The sequence below is a fragment of the Vollenhovia emeryi genome, unplaced genomic scaffold (assembly GCF_000949405.1).
Source record: "Vollenhovia emeryi isolate VEMERY1.0 unplaced genomic scaffold, V.emery_V1.0 DF939266.1, whole genome shotgun sequence".
Classification (NCBI taxonomy): Eukaryota; Metazoa; Arthropoda; class Insecta; order Hymenoptera; family Formicidae; genus Vollenhovia; species Vollenhovia emeryi.
The window spans coordinates 108,557-126,142 of NW_011967100.1; the positions used below are offsets into that span (position 1 = coordinate 108,557).

General features: G+C 37.9%; 1 protein-coding gene across 4 annotated transcripts in view; it reads left to right on the plus strand.

The window, feature by feature from the left end:
• Window positions 1-17,586, plus strand: part of LOC105559514 — a 54,194-nt gene that overhangs the window by 30,152 nt on the left and 6,456 nt on the right. For 2 of the 4 annotated variants that reach the window (XM_012007866.1, XM_012007864.1), the window contains exons 2-5: window positions 9,431-9,580; window positions 11,281-11,421; window positions 12,022-12,136; window positions 12,980-13,203. In XM_012007866.1, the coding sequence (XP_011863256.1) occupies window positions 9,431-9,580; window positions 11,281-11,421; window positions 12,022-12,136; window positions 12,980-13,203 (630 nt within the window). The remainder of the gene's footprint in view (window positions 1-9,430; window positions 9,581-11,280; window positions 11,422-12,021; window positions 12,137-12,979; window positions 13,204-17,586) is intronic. The other 2 variants (XM_012007865.1, XM_012007867.1) reach the window with 1 other exon arrangement.

Genomic DNA, 17,586 nt, shown 5'->3' on the forward strand with positions numbered 1-17,586 from the left:
CCGGCCTACCGCCCAATTCGAGCGCGTGGCAAGATGTGACCGCCTGGCGATCGATATTGCTATGCGCACATCTCGCCACGCGCTCGAATTGGGCGGTAGGCCGGCCTAAGACAACGATTTTTAATAATTAATTATTCGTTAACTATTACGAAAATTGCAAAATGGTACAGGACTTTTCCATTCATCTCGATCCGTTCTACCTTCTCAAAAATTTTGTCGGATACGGAAAGACTCACCCTGTATAAAGAAAAGTAGAAAGGATACATTCGTTTTATATTACTCGTATATGCGTTATAAGAAATATATACTATTACTATAAATGTAATACCAATAAATTGGAATTTTTCATATATCATTCATATGTATTAAAAATATATAATAAAATGTACGATATATATACATTATAATACATAGCTGTGTATATAATTAGATACGTCTAATGTATGCATTGTATATTTTTATATTTTATCATATATTTTGTACAAAAATATTAAAAGGAATATTACATTAGGTGTTCTAAGTAATCTTAGAATTTAGGTTCTCAACGTTTCACCAGCGGAGATCAAATTGATTTCATTTGCCACAACTGTTAAATCTGATTTCTCGCCACTTCTTATATACTGCTATTGATTAATTTTTAAATACGAGAAAGCGTTAACGTGCGATCGCGGCAGCGAAGAGCGTTATTGCGAAATTATAATAATATAATTTAAATATTGTTCATATATTTCACACACATTTTTAGTATATTTTTCACATACATAATATTATATACGATTTTTTAAATAGAATTTTTATATACCAAATGCACGAAATATATTACCATATATTTTCACCCACTTTTTGAAATATACATTTTTCCGTGGGGGTGTATAGAGGAAATAGAGAAATAATAATGTTGTATTCTGATGACTTCTTATTAAAATACTATTTCATTAAAAAGCGTTGTCATTAGAGCAGCCGACAGAAAATAAATGTGTCTAACAAGCTTACAGTTGTACGATTAAAAGCGTGACCCTCTAGAGCGGATTACGAGATCCCTGGGTGATAGTCGCCCAAGACTAATTTCGAACTCGTTAAACTCCACAGGCTCATCGGCTTTATCTCATCTTTAGCCTGTAATTATTGGAGGGAAATTGTGATATACACCATTATCGGACATAAGTTGAAATAGCCCGTGAAACGTTCAATTAATAAACACGATACCTTCCAACAGTTAATTGAATTTTAATTTCGCGACGGGGGCCAATGGGAAAAATGAAAGGGTCTTTTTTATTTTCACCTTAATTTTTTTATGCACTTCCAGATCGATTCTAAAACTAGCTACCTAGAAAGCGAGGAAACGAGGATATCATGAAGTGTCCGACTAATAAGCGCGATACATCCAACAGTTAGCTGAGCTCTAATTCCACGATAACAACGCCAGGAGAAAAAAAAGCGGGAAGACTTTTTTTCATTTCCATTTTCATTTCTGTTTCACTTTTGGGTCGACGCCAAAACTAGCCAACTAAAATTTCAGGAAGGGATTATATGAATTGTCCAGTGGCAGAATCACGCTCGGCGAACCCGGGATAAATTTTGTAGAGAAAATGTGAACGCACAACAACAATCGTTAACTGCAATTATTCCATTTTCAATTCCTTTTTACGTATTGGTAATTGAAGTGGTCTGCGCAAACAGTCAAACCGTTTTCGATAAATGTAAATATTTTTTTAAAGTTTAACTGTAAAAATTCGCATTTTCCTCGCAGATTCTGAATTTTCACGCGAAATCCCGGGGAAAAAAAGTCGTGATCCATAAGTCCGCGAGGAAAATTGCGTGTCATGGCGATGCCGCAATATTAATACGCGCACGCAAGTTCGCAGAGCTGCATACACTTTTTAACATCGTTAACATTATTATGCGACTTTCCAACCTGTGAAAAAACACGGGCGTCGGCGATCCTGATGACACATAGGAAACGCGATAGGAATTTATCTTCTGATAAACGTCCTGTCGTCGCTCGGTGATCTCGCCTCGCGTGATTGAGAACCTGACGTCGTTAAATGAAGCTCGTTATTTTCATCCCGTGGATCGATCTCTTTTCTTTTTACGGCGACAGGTACGCCTATTGCGCCACTGTTCGCGTATTAAATGTTGACCGCGTTTCTCGAACACAATTGCACCTTTTTCCCCAACTACATTTGCGTATACTACGTCCATGACATTTTTTCAGCAAGAGGTACTTTATTATTTTTTCTATGCACCGCGATTAAATTAGAGGGGAGCGTAACTATTCACCTCGGATCTCCAAAATACATATACGCGGAGGAATTTTCTCTTAAAATTTGTTCTGAAAATCGTGGGACAACGTGGCATTTCAAAGAATTTTATGAGATATACGGTTTCAATTTACTTGAGAAGGGCTCGAAACGGAGCCGAAACGTTGTAAATAAATAAATATATTGCCAATTTGGTTGACGTATGTACGTCAAAAGTATATTTTTATCTCTTTTATTTGAATATTGCTGGCGACAAGAAGAAAGACTTTTATTGTTAATTTTATGAGAGTTTTGTGAAACATTTTACTAGCAAAATGTATGGTAAAATTTCAAAAAACTCGCATAAAGTACTTCAAAATGCCACGTTGTCCCACGATTGCGTGATTTTCAAGGTAAATTTTAATAGAAAATTCCGTGTATGTATGTACATAGAGGAAAGTCCGCCATTATGAGATAGGCTCCTAATATGATTAGCGGAATTTCTGCTAAATTGAGAGGAAATATCTGCTGGTACCACCACGAATTTATTGCCCTTGGAGTGAAATCTGTTTAGTGGAAAATTGATTGTTAGATCGTGTGATCGTTGCGAAAAAAGATTTGTGATTGAATTTGGACGTTGAAATCCCCTGCTACCTCATAATAAGGGACTTTTCTCTATATAATTTAATTTTGCAAATTATTTCCGTTGCGAACCAAAATTAGTCATTGATGATGATAGAACAGATGGCCATTAGGAAAACAACACAAATTAATGCTTAAGCTTGAGCTCATTAAATTTAATTAAAAAATTACTTTACTCATTGTCTTCCATTTAATTAAGACTTTAATAAAGTTTAATGAAATTTCTAATAACTGAATGATAAATGAATTACCTTCGTTCGCTGTCGCAAGTAGTTACATTAAAAAAAATGGTTTGTGACTATGGAAAATATGGAAGGACGGCGGACTCCGATATCTCAAGATAACAGCGCCTGTCTTCGGGGGGGAAAATTTTGGTCGGCCGGTTCCGACAGTTGTAGTCATAGAGTTATCTAGTATGCACATATTAGGCGGAACATGCATGCAGGAGCGACCGCGAACTGCCTGTTCGGCGGTCGTACCGATCCCGAAATTCTGGTCTCCAGAGAATCGTAACTCGCAAAATAAGACTCCTCGGAGAAATATACGTTCGAGAACTCCTTAAATTTCCGCCTCGTAAGTCGCGCGTTTTGAATTCTCCGAGGTACGAGAGAGCGGCCTTCTTTATTTTACTTCTGAAGATTAAACTGACATTGTTTTACTTTGTTAAGCGACACCGTTGCAGAAATGCTACACGCGAAAGGTTTAACGGTTAAAGCAATCTTGGTTAAAAGGAAGAGGGAAAAAAAAAGAGATCCCGCATGATGCAGAGGCAGGAAATCGAGTCCAATTCGTCATCAAGGCAAATCGATATTTCAGCGAGGACCGTATCTGTTCGCGTGCCAATTCGTCGTAAAGGTCTTCGTTGAGTTTCAGATAAACTCGACAGTAGCTATCTTCGTATCACCGGAAAAATATTTTCCTCCGTGCGGTTGAAGCGCCGGCATTCCCGTTGCTATGTCGACGTGTCGAATAACGCTATCTACAAACAGCTATAACAATGTAAGATAGCACGGACAGACATTGTGGGAATAGTTTTTAAATTACTACAGTAAAATGTTGCGTCTTTAATATAGAATCCTCGACGCAGTCTGTCGGGTCTTTTCTTCCCTTCGACCTTCAGTAATGAGATTTCGCAGAACTCAATTGCTAAGTGAGTATTGGACGCAAAAAGTTTACATTTTCGTCGGGCTGTGTGTTGGGCGAAGTTGGAAAACCAAAGTTCTTTGAGAAATGTCTTTAAAGTGGCAGTAAAACATAATAGCGGCAATTTTACTTCGATTTTGCTGAAATTTTACTTTCCTCGCTTGATGCGACAAACCCTTCGCGCCGGCTTAATATTTCGCGCGGGACGAAATGTTAGTATTGTACAGCATTACCTAGTGGGTGGATCTCTGTACGCTTTTTCTCGTTGCTACGCGGGAAGCGTCCATAAAAGTGACTTGTAAAGTACGGTGGTCTTTATCAGGTCTAGAAAAGTTCTCCCCGTAAACTCGTGCATTCTGAGAATGTTTATCATCCTGTCGTGACCCAACCCATTCCGTGTCGTGGAACTAAGTGTCCATGGGAACACCTCGAGCATCTTATAACGATTAATCTTCCCAACTTACGAGCAATAATGAGAGTGTAACGAGAGTGTAAGGAGAGTGTAATGGCATCGCTAATCGCGGGTAAGATCGCCGTCCCGTCTAGACTGAGCGTCGCCATGAAAACGGACTATCAATGCTATAATTAAAAATAGTATCGCCGCTTACAAACTCTTAGTATTTTTAGCGGAAATTTTTAGATTGCACAACGTAACGGAGGGATATAGAGGAAAGACCCCTATTATCAGGTAGGCTCCTGATAAAAGATAGCGGGTTTTCTGCGCCCAATTTCACATACCTTCTTTGGAACATTTACGCGCGCGATCTAACAATGAATTTTCCACCGAACAGATTTTACTCCGGGGACAATAAATTCACGGCGAGACCAACAGACGATGCCTATTAATTCAACGCAAATCCCACCGTCTCATATTAGGAGCCTATCTTATAATGAGGGAAACTCTAACTTTTATAATATTAAGCTATTATTTTTTATCTCTAGCGACAGATTCGCACGTGACTCAGAGAATGTCTCGCCGCGTCTCGAATCTACGTTGTCTATCACGTTTCACAAGATTACTTGAAGACAGTTTCTCTCGGAAAATGGAGAGTTCTTAACAGACAATTGTCTTATCTGTCTCAAAACAGCGAAACCCACTTTCGCTTATACACTTCAGCTTGGCGTATTAAGTCTGCATTAAATTGAGATAATCTTTGACAAAATAAATGAAGATTGAGCGTTAAACGAGATGATTGTATTAATTTGTAACAATAATAGTACGTAGAGTAATAATAGTTATCGCAACGTTTCATTTTTCAATGCTGTAGAAGCGTACTTGAACAAGAAATGGGATACATTGCAGAGAGCGAAACAATGTCCTTGCTGTCCTCTCGGTTTGTCGGAAAATTACGTCTTCGCTCGTCGGATGCTCGAGATACTCTCTTTCTCGTCCCGCCTAAGTCTCTCCCTCTCTTTTCGCTCGCAAAGTCAACCGCTATGACCGTCGTACACCGAGAAAAATTTTCGCTACCATAGCTAATCATGGTTTGCTAAAAATATTTTGCTGCCGTAACTAAAAATCTCTACACCACAGCAAACGGTTTGCTGTCGCATCTAACACAATAGGCACAGTAGCACAATATTTGGCTGTCGCAACTAAATATTAGCTGTCCATATTTTACAACTAAAATTTAGTTGCCTGTGTATAAACACAATATGTCACAAATAAACAAGCTAATCTAATAGGCGGAATAGAGAATACTCGATCGCTATGGAAGTTCTCCCACAAATGTGTTAACAACTTTTCAAAGAAGAATTAAAATAACTGTTTACTGTCTACCTCGGTCAAAGTGCGGTACGATATTAACAAGATTGATTGCTCTTTAAATGATTAATTGTTGCACTTTTTGCGATGTGAAGAGGAAAAAAAATCGCTGCTGTATCGAGGTAGAGATTACGAAAGCGGAAGAAAGCGTGCATTAGAACGGGGAAGTTTATTCAGAATCCATTCAGTCCAGAAAATTAATTAATGACCGCGTGGAACTTCATGAATACCTAGTGGTTGAAAAAGTCAGCGCATTATGTCTGAAATAAAGCCAGTCACAAGTGACGCTCCGCGCTATGGCACTGAATTACACCTGCTACTGCAATAACAGTTTCTATTTCGAGATATCGATATTCGGAGGGGAAGGTAATATCGCTGCCATTGATATTCCCAGTGCATTTAATCAAGTCTTTCGACCCGATTTACGACAGGCCGATTAAGGGGGCACGCGCGAACGACCGAGGTGCACGCGTACACCTTCAGGCGGGCGTGCGTATGCAGACCGGAAAATAATTCGAAAGGAAAATAAAACGGGGTAACCGACGATGGCGGCGACGGTAGCTGCGGGAGGTTTTGCACGTGAGAGCATTGGCGGAGTGCCATAGAAACGGACTGACCCACTTTTAACGCGTAGATTGACCCGCCTGGCGCCATTTTAACTTCGAGCCGTCGAATAGTCGCCACCCTTGATCCCAGTCTTTCCAGGTCGCCGCGCGAACGAATTGTTTAACCCCAGAGAGGGCCAGGCGTTCACTGATAATTTTCAATACGGTGTAATTAAGATTGCGGGGGAAGAAACTTGTGCAAATTATCAGTTTGCGAACTCTCCGTAAAAGTCTCTCGCCCTTCGAATTCGGCCCCGCGGTTTTTCATTATAAAAGATGTTAATTCTCGCAACCCTCATTCGCCGTATGGACGCAAGAAAGTCGGTTAAGTCGCGACTACTGTAATTGGTTAAATTGCAGTTGATGAAATTACCTCGGGGGGGGAAGCAGGTTTAATCGTTTATTCGATTTAGAAAAGGGCACGAGTCTGTATATCGCGCATAAAAGAAATACGAAGGAAAATCAATCTAAACGTCTATGTAATTGAAGTCGGCACTGTGCACTAATCAAATTTCCGCGGTCGGCCAACTAGCAACCCGCGTGTAAACTTTCCCGGGATTGCCCGCGCGCACAGCCCTTCCTTGCAATTCAATTTCCATGCAAGTCCGAATCAATGAAGTGAATATAAATATCGTTCGCAACATTGTTTCCCGAAAGCGTTGCTACAGCCGCCATCAAAATTTGAAAATAATCCCAATCAGGTAAAACAAAAAGTAAAACTTTCTACGAATATCACCGCAAGTTATTATTGCCGTCTGGGGGACAGAGAGCAGTTTGTATAATAGAGGAAAGTTCCCTATCGTGAGATAGGCTTCTAATATGAGATAGCAGGACATCCAAATCCAATCGCAAATCTTTTTTCGCAACGATTACACGATCTAACAATGAATTTTCCACCGAACAGATTATAATCCAATGGCAACAAATTCATGGTGGAACCAACAGACGATGCCTATTAATTTAGCGGAAACCTCGTCATCTCATATTAGGAGGATATCTCATAATAGGGGACTTTCCTGTGTCTATATTGTATATCGAAGTAGCAGGGTTGGAAAGTATCTTGTTACTTGCAACGAAGTTACAATTACAGTTACTATTTTTTGGTAACTCTAACTTTACTTCGTTACTTTTTCTCCGTCTGTAACTGTAACTTAACTCAGTTACATTTTGTCGATAATTAGTAACTAATTTAATAGTTACATTAATGCTTACTTTATATATACATTTCGAACCTCCACAGATCGCATTGGGCTTTGCATTTGCGCAGAAACGCCTTTATCGACGCTTTCACAATTCAAATGCAGATTTGATATTTTTATTTTCATTGCAAGAAAGTAACTGCAAAGTAACGATTCGTTATTGTTCGAGTAACTGTAAACTGTAAGCCTAATATTACATTTGTCGTACGACGCATTTTTTAAGCGTGTTGATTGGCTACAAGGTATAAAATTTCTAGATGCTCGAGAACTTTCCTATTCCGCAGTCAATCAACACGCTTGAAAAAGTTGCCGTGCGACAAATATAATATTAGGCTAACGCGTTACTTTTCAGAAACTTGTAACTGTAACTAATTACATTTTTACCGAAAAAACTGTAATTGTAACTGGATACTTTTATAAAGTAATTTTCCCAACCCCGCGAAGTGGCATAGTTGTATATCGAAGCGATTAACAAGTTCTTATTAGTTTTATAATTAGGCCTGAGGTAATATCCAATTTATAGGATTTCATTCTCTTCACATCCTTCCATTATACAATAATATTTAGCGATTGCATTTTTACGCGAAGCCGAGAGACACGCGCTCTGTTTAACGTCAGTTTAATGTCGCTCGAGAAATTTATGACAGAGTTTGCCTTCCGGCGAGTTGGAATCGTTTCACTCCTTTTAACGCCTCCCGAGGATTATAAAGCTTGCGGATATTTTTCTGAATCGGCACATATTATGCGAGAGAAGGGTCCTTCGGTCCTCGGTTGAACGTAGGCTGGAACTTAGACGGGCCATTATTCATCGACAATACAGCAATCAGGTGCCCCTGAAAGACGGACTAGTCAGCTCTTTTGCAAAGTGTTGCCAATATACTACTGAAAATTGAGAAAGTGCACATCGAGCAATAACTTATTATATTGCCAGTTTTATCGCGTCCCTTATGTACACGAGCGTATCTCTTTTGACATGTATTTGAATGTATCTCGGGTAAATATCTGCTTGCCCGGGGAAAAAAAGCCATATATCCAGTTTTATCTAATTGTATCAAATAATGTCAGATGTGACCAAATTTAGTGAGATTATATCTAAATTTTAACGCATCCATTTATAAGTATATCAAATCAGATGTGGTCAGATATAGTCAGATGTTTATTCCGTTTTATCTGACTATATCTGACCACATCTGATTTGATATACTTATAAATGGATGCATTAAAATTTGTATATAATCTGATTAAATTTTATCACATCCGACATTTTTGATATTATACAATTAAATAAAATTGATGTATGTTTCTTTCCCTCAGTGGTTATATCGCGATCCGGAATTTTGCGCAAGATATCCTGTTTCTACCTTTCAATTGCTTGCGTGATAAAGTTTTAAATAAATTTCAGCTTTAAAAAGAATGGAATTAGAAGAGAAGCAAAAAAACATAAAAATTTTTCATACAACTGACTATAAAAGCAAATTATTATAGAAAATCGATGTATCTTGTCAGATTTTAGAATAGCACTGTATTTATTATTTTACACGCTGTGTATTTTTATGTATGTGTATGGTTTAATGTTTTCTGTGTATGTATGTGTACTCTGATTCTTCCAATGTTCATTGTACTCTAAGCTGCATAAAAATATAATTTAATTCTGAATGTCGACGTGAATTATTAGTCTAAAGTCGAGCTTAAGCTATAACTGCTGAGGATAAGATTGATCTCCCTTTGTAACGGAAATATAAGCGAGATACGATCGTTGGTAGTTAGAAGTGCCTAACATGCAATTATAAACGTGTCCCGAAATATCTTATTCGTTTAACAACCGTACCCTTTCAGGTCTATCCGGTAGGGGCAAGAAAAAATTTGGCGACGACTGTCAGGACGACAAAGAGTGCGGCTTCGATGGTTCCTATTGCGAACCGAAGAAGAAGTGCGGTTGCAAGGAAGAATTTGAGGCTACGAACCATATCGACAAGTGCGGGCACGGTAAGTCGGTATATGCTTTCTGGCATTCTGCACGTGGTGTTTCTTTACGACCGTATATATAAAGTATATGAGAACCTCCAAGGAGAATCTCAATTCATAGGGAGAAAATTGAAGTGGCTTCTCTTTCATGCAATTTGTAACGTTATGGAACAGTGTCGCGTATAAACAAACAATATTAGTGACAACATATACAGAAAGAAACGAACTCCGGCAACGCCGCGCTAGATTATTAATGTAGCTATAATTAATTGGCTGCGCACAGAGTAAAACTCGGGAGACAGAAGAAAAATTGTATCCAGGAGAAGCGAATCTGCGCATATGCCAGTGCGATGAATTTCCATACGCGAGCGCACTTGCTACGGTAAATGGGCTGGTGCTATCTCGATCGAGAATAATTCTATTTCCTTCTTGGCCAAGTTGCCATATCCATTAATTGCGATTTCGTACATGATATCACACGGTAAACCGTGCAAATCTCGTAGTCAAACAAGTCGACCCAATTATCGTTGCGAGTAAACTGTATATGTATAACGCGAAAGCTTAAGAAGATTATTAATATATATATATGAGAAATAAATTCCATTGCATTAATGAATTCACAAGAAAAAGGAAATGATAATTTTTAACGTGTTCAGCAGAGAAATACATATTTAAAAGTCATCTAGGGTAAATAGCTTAGAATATTTCAAAATTTTTTCGTGCGCAGAATACACGCATAGAGAATTCAAGAAAAGTTTTGGGTAGATAGTTTTATGTACAGTTATAGACAAAGTTATTAGACACCCTACCCGAGGGGTAAATCGCTGAGAACATTGTGGTGTACAGATTTCGGGCATTGCTAGGCATTTTCTGGGCATTAGTGGGTGTTATTTGGCCTTGCTGGGGCATTATAAAGAATCTAAAGAGATAAAGAAGATAAAACGAGATAACATAAGATAAAACGAGATAATAGGATAAAGTTATACCCACTGGGCATTAGTAGGCATTGGTGTACATGATTTTGGTCGGCGGTTTACCCTTCACACCCTCCTAATCGTTGTACTGTGTAATCTAATACCTGGAAAATTTCTATTCTTAATAAGTTGTTTACTAGAGCGAACTTTCAAACAATAAAGATCTCTCCGGCATTAGAGTCGGTATAGTATACACTGCAAATCTACATATATGTGTGTGTGTGTGCAAAAGTAACACATTTAGATTGTGTCTAATTTTGTCTGTGGCTGTATACGTAAGGCTGGATTCACGCTTGGCAGAAAAGCAGAAAAGCAGAAATTCAATCGGAACGAATCAGAACTCTCGCTGGTGGCCGACAGTTTCTACTTTCTGCCAGCAGAGTGTGGTGTTTACTACCAGCGTGAGCTCTGACTGGCTTCTGCTTTTCTGCCGAGGTGTGAATCCAGCTTAACACAGTAGTTTGGAGTATTTCATCAAACATTGTTTTACAGCGCATTTAGAGGCTGGACTCACGTCGAGGCAGAAAAGCGGAAAGGCAGAAGCCAACCGGAACTCGCGCTGGTAGTAAACGGCACGTTCTGCTGGCAGAAAGTGGAAACTTCCGACTACCAGCGACAGTTCTGGTTGGTTCTGATTGGATTTCTGCTGTTCTGCTCTCTGCTTTTCCGCCAAGCGTGAATCCAGCCTTGGACCTTCCTACTTGCATCTCATAATTTATGGCGAATCTACTCTGAAAATTATTTTAGCGGCGAATGTGAACGAGTCCTGTTTTTTCCGCGAGCAATGCGAGGCACGGGTGAGCCAAACGGAATGTCGCGACGGCCGATGCATCTGTCTCTTCGAGATGATCCCGGTGGCGCAGACGAACGGTGGAATAACCTGCGTAGGTAAGGAACGGAATTCTCAAGAAATGAGGACATGACAGCTCTAATGAAAATCCTGTCGTGCCAACACGACTCCGACACGGTTCGACGAGAATTGAAAACGCCGGAATTAATGACGCTTCCCCGCCACTCGTGCTCGGTCCCGATATCTTTCGCACGCCAAGAATATCTTCCTTGCGGAAAAACAGAAATGAGAAGCATTAAACGAGTGCGATTAACGATCCTGTAAAGGGATATACGCAATTATTTAACTGCAATTCTCTGCCAAATGTATATTACGTTGTACAATATCACATTGTAGTTTGCATCACTTTTACTTCTCTCAACAATAGATTCCGAATAAGAGATTCAAGAATTCGAGTTTGTTGCTTAAAATTACGAACGAAAGAATACTGAAATAACAAAGTTACACTGAACTGTCGTGAATGATTTACACACAGGCTCTTTGTGCTCAATACATCCTTCTTCCTTAAATTCGTCTTTTCATCCTATATCGACAGTACTGTGCGCGTTTGACTTTTAATTCCTTCAGGGCATGTGGGACTTAATTTACGAGCTTCTAGTCCCGCGGTCCCTGGTGCAAACCGACCGATTTGTTTTCAGCCGAGGTCAAAGAGACACCCAGCCTCCGGTACATCGATCCGGCAATGATCGGCGTTCTCGTTGGCATGGCACTGATGTTTGTCATCATTTGCGTCGTTCTTAGACTCTTCAGCAAGTAAGCGGATCAGTTCGATTAGCGTTAAAAATAATTGTGTGCAATTCGTATTAAGAAAATGCATGCGCAGACTTCAATTAAATTTGCAAACACCTTGAAATAATAACGCAACCCGATTTCGATAAATCTCTCTTGCAGCCATCAATAATTAAAATGTTAATTCAAGTTTGATCGCAGGGCGGAATTAAAATCGCGTCCTATCGACAACTTTAATTGAAGTTATTAAAAGTTGAATACATGCATTTAGCTCGGATGACTGTCGTTTTATTCGAGAAATCGTAGTGTCGACGTGCGTTCGGTAAAATAATCATCTATTTATATTTCCGTGCAACCTGAATAATTAAAGTTTCTCAAAATATTGTTATATGCTATTGTGTACGCGCTCCTGCTGGAAATAATGCAACATTATTTTACGGTACCATTCATTACGGAGAAATGAGGTCGCACGTAGAATGTTTTGGCGTTTGCAAAATCAACCTCGATTTTACGAAACTCTTGCTCGATTATTCGTACATATCTGCTAATATTTCAGAATTTCTCATCTCTCGTATAGAAAACGCGATTGTACAATAACTATGTATAAATCTTGTCTATTTTCAAAGCTGAAATGAAAGTATCGCTTCAACTCACAGAACGTGTTGTAAGTTTTACGTGATAGAATATTCTGCGATTGGAAAATATTCCAAATTCGCCGCACAAGTATGCCAGTATATTGCGCCATGCGACAAGAATTGAACTTTTGACAGCAAGCGGAAAGGGGGCACCTGGATGCGAATTAAATAAAAACAACCTTATCGCGGGCGCCCCGAACTGTTAACCACCCGGCACGATATGAAATTGCAGGGCCCGCTGGCGAGAGAACCGCACTATCTTTAATACACCCAACGCCCGACTAATGAACGTCTCGCTGCTGAGAGAGAACAAACTCTTACACGCTGAGAGACGCGGTTCGAGGGCGAGCGTACGAGCTCCGTCGAGACAGCCTTCAATGGTGTCCTTGAGGGCCCACTCGCCGACCGCCTCGCAAGGTGCGAAACACTCTCACCACTCACAGCACAGAATGAGCCGTACGGGTTTTTCATTCACTTACTAAGCAAGCAACTTGTTATTCAAAGCCCTGTTCAAATAGAGCAAGCGACTCTCTCCTGTCTGTTTCGCGGTATTTTCGGTGCAGGTTCGTGAAAATCGATGAATCCAGCGGTAGATAGCTCGAAATTGTCTGCGAGCTGACCGAGATAATTGATGAGTGAAATTTGTTATTTAATTCAAGACAAGAATTGCACGGGAGACGCGGTTATATATATAAAATGTTTTGCTGTGCAGTTTTATTTTTAATTTTTCTGCATTATAACGCATTCGTGTGATTGCCATTGTTATTTATAAACTTTTCTCTCTCAGAAACGTTTTATTCACTTACATAAAGTTGTCACGTAATTAAATCACCATAGACATGACGTTTCCGAAATCTCAAGTTTTATTATATACAAAAACGTTAGCGTTTGTTCGTTATATATTTTCATATTTCGTATACAATGTTTCGAGAAAAATACAGCTCAGTTTATTTGCTAAAAATCTACGTGTTTAGTTACTTATTTTATCGATATATTTTACGCTTTGTTTTTATTATAAAAATTTTTCGTGTTTTATAATTAATAATCATATTGATTATTTGTGAAAGAAATTATCGAGAGCTGATATTAACTCTGATATGAAATCCTTTCTTTCTGAAAATTTTGCCACTTTCTTGTAAGATTGGCGAGCCGCATTATGGTAATTTGCATAGTAACTTTGTAACGTGATGCGAAAGCAAATTTGCATATTATTTTAATCGATTTAATCAAGGGATTTCCTACCGTCGAAGGGATTAGGATTCTTCGAACACACTTATAGATAATGATTGCGTGGCTCGCGTGTGGTCTTGTAATTTGATTAGATTGCATAAGCATCACGTACTCCGTCATACTCCATCTACGAGGATTTCGTTTGAAAGACAGGACTTGGAGTGCATCGATTTTCAGGACTGCGTGTGTGTTATACATACAAGTATCTATATTTAAGGGTGACTATTTATCTACCTGTCTACTTTTACGTAGAAGAGCCTTTTTTACGCTCCTTGATACAGAATCTTCTAGTACTTTACGCATGTACAGTCGCCTGCCAAGGGGGTAGCTAGATCGAATCGAGGAATTATCCTTTTTCCAACACTAGAATCGTCGAGTTCTCTATTCGCACTATGATGTTTTGATTAGAATTAATTTTTAAAACATTATTATACTTTTCAATTGTACAAATGGCATTCGAATTATTCTATTCTGTGTACTTATTCTTTAAATCAAATCCATTTCGCGTCACGTGACCAGCAAATGACTATGAATAATAGATATTGTAGATCTAATTATATATAATTTCTCGTTCAGTTTATTAATTTGATTCCAAGTTGGCACACACCGACGTGTGTGCACCTTGATTTGTCAATATACGTCTTCTACTGAAACCCAACTCTCTTTGCAGTCAACGTTTAAAGTAGTTGTCCTTAAAGATCCCAACTGTAACCGTTCTTGACTATGCCGCTGATCGAGGCGCTCTATTGTAAAAATTCTTTCCGATGCGACATGATTTCTTAAGAGGGCAAATCTAGTTTGGTTTTTCTCACAATTTTATTCCCACGCACGATCCGTTTCGTACGCGGAAAAGAATGCTGTTGAATTAAAACAATTAAGTTGCTTGAATGAAACGTCAACGTCACGGGCTGCCACAAACATAAATAATCTGCTCAACTGTATTTGCTGTGGATTTCAATTTTAAGCATTGAACTAAATATCCAGATCATTAAGACAACCGGCTGATGTTTCTCATTCATTAATACTGATGTTGTTTCAACAAATTCAATTCAATTACACCGGTCTTATCGAGACAACATCTTTTTCTTCCGTGTAAAAGTGAACAAGGTACAAGTACAAATAAAGCGAGAAAGCGTTGACAATCTCACACGATCCAGTGTTATACAGGCCCTATTGAGGACACGTCGCAACTTCGGTTTAGTAACTTGTGAGTTATACTAGAGAAAGTTTCTTGTAAACATAGTTTATTGAAATTTGCGAATATAGTTGCTTGCTATAGTAAAATATCGTTGTTTGCATCTGCACGATAATTCATAGAGACGTCACACTCATCGATAGTAACTACATACACAGAGAAATCATTTTGAGGGGAGAAAGCGTAGATATGTGGTATCAAGAGGGAATAGGAACATTCGGGGGAGTATTAAATATTTTTTCAATTATTCAATCCTCCTCTCGTTTCATTGATTAACGTAAGAGAAATGTTGGAAAATAGTGCTGAAATTTGTCTTCGAAGATTTTCAATTTCGAAGCTTCGAATCTTCGAAGATTCGAAGCTTCGTAGAAATTATTTGAGAATTGAAGTTTTCGAATTTTTCGAAGATTCGAAGTTTCGAAGTTCCGAAGTTTCGAATATTCGAAGTCAACTAATGTATTAACAAGATAAAAAACAATAACATATTTTGCAAAATTAATCGTTTTTACTATTACTGTGAACTAATTAAATACCAACTAATTAATATCATTATAAGTATAAAAAAACAAATGTACTTTTTGTCGGACACATTTTTGTCCATTCGCTCATAAAAATACAATTAATTCGAAGGAAATAAATTTTCTATCATTAACATTTTATCTTATTAACTATTTCTTTTTACTGCCTGATACAGATGATAAATACAGATGATAAATTAGGTTAGTCTTTGAAAGCTTATATCTTAATGCATTAGTTGACTTCGAATATTCGAAACTTCGAAAATTCGATATTCGAAGTTTCCTCGTTTCTTCGGATACTTCGAAGCTTCGAAGTTGCGAAGCTTCGAATAATTAAGACCACTAATGGAAAATATTGTTTTTTTTTATATTTCATTCACGCGCATTTACCGAAAAAGCTTATTCCCTCTGACGAGAAGTAGAAACATAGTGCGATTTAGTGCTGTTTAAATTTTGATTCGCGCAGAAGTGCACTTACATTCGTGTGTTCACGTTTTCGCACCAAGTTCATGATCACGCCGAGGCAATCGCTAAACTTGCAATAATCTCATGAAATATTCATCGATTTAATGGAACAGTAAGATTAAAGGAGTTTTACCAGTTCATATAAGAGATCGAATTACCGAAGATCGTCTACTTCTCTGATAGAATTAGCCAGTTAGGTGATTAAAGTAAAATGTGCTGTACGAGATTAAACTTCCGTGAGATTTTTCAAACAACTTCAATCGTGGCGCAGAAATTACTGTGTCGAGAGCAAACTCGTTCTTGACTGCTCGCTATTAATATTATCTTAATGCTCAAACCAAAGTTAACCACGCTGACTTCCGAAGTTTGGCAGTTTGTATACACACGGAGAGAATTTTCTTTTAAAATTTACCCTGAAAGTGATGTAATCGTGGGACAACGTGGCATTTTAAAGAACTTTATGAGAGTGTTTTTGAAATACATATACATTTTACTAGTAAAAATATACTGGCTAAGTATAATTACTACACTGACCAAAAAATTTGTTTAAACTAAGTAAACAGATTTACGTAAAATTGTTTTAAATAAAAATGTCAAATTTCAAGTAAATCTATGTGTTATATTAAGTAAATTAATTTAAATCATTACATTTTCTACATTCAAATAAAGATTTTATGAGATATAGAATACTATTTATGAAACAATTGTTTTTGTTAAATAAGAAATCCAATTTTCTTCGCTGTGGAAATTACATCTTAGTAAACATTTTATGGAATTAAAATAAAATTTTTTAAATTAAAAATTATCTATTCTTTGATATTTAATAAATACTTAAATTAAAGCAATGCATGTTTTAATTAATTAATTATTTTTTAAATTTAAGTTAATAAGCTATTAGGAGCCACTTAATGAATAATTTTCTTGAGTAAAGTAATATTATTTTTATCAGTGTAGTAAAATGTACGGTAAAATTTCATAAAATCCTCCGAAACCCAGATAACATGCATGTCTAAAAGACATCTTTAAGATGTCTTTAACACGCCTTTTAGACATCTTTTAGACATACACGTCTAAAAGATATCTTAAAGACGTTTTAAAGAAGTCTTGAAGATGTCTTTTAGACAAGCATGTTATCTGGGAAGTTCTTCAAAATGCCATGTTGTCCCACGATTACATTTCAGGGTAACTTTGGAAATTCCCTCCGTGTAGAATTGCACGATGAACGTGTTCGTAATCGTCTTTCGGGGGGCACTTAATAAAAGTATATTTCGAGGAAGTGGAAAATTCACAAGGAAGGATCTCGCAAAGCACGTTTTCGCCTCCCGATTGATTGTCGGGGCTGAAATTCTTTCGCTAGACGAGGAAAAGAGCGTAGCGTGCCCATATCATTATATTACGTGACGTTAAACATATACGACACACGTACATTCA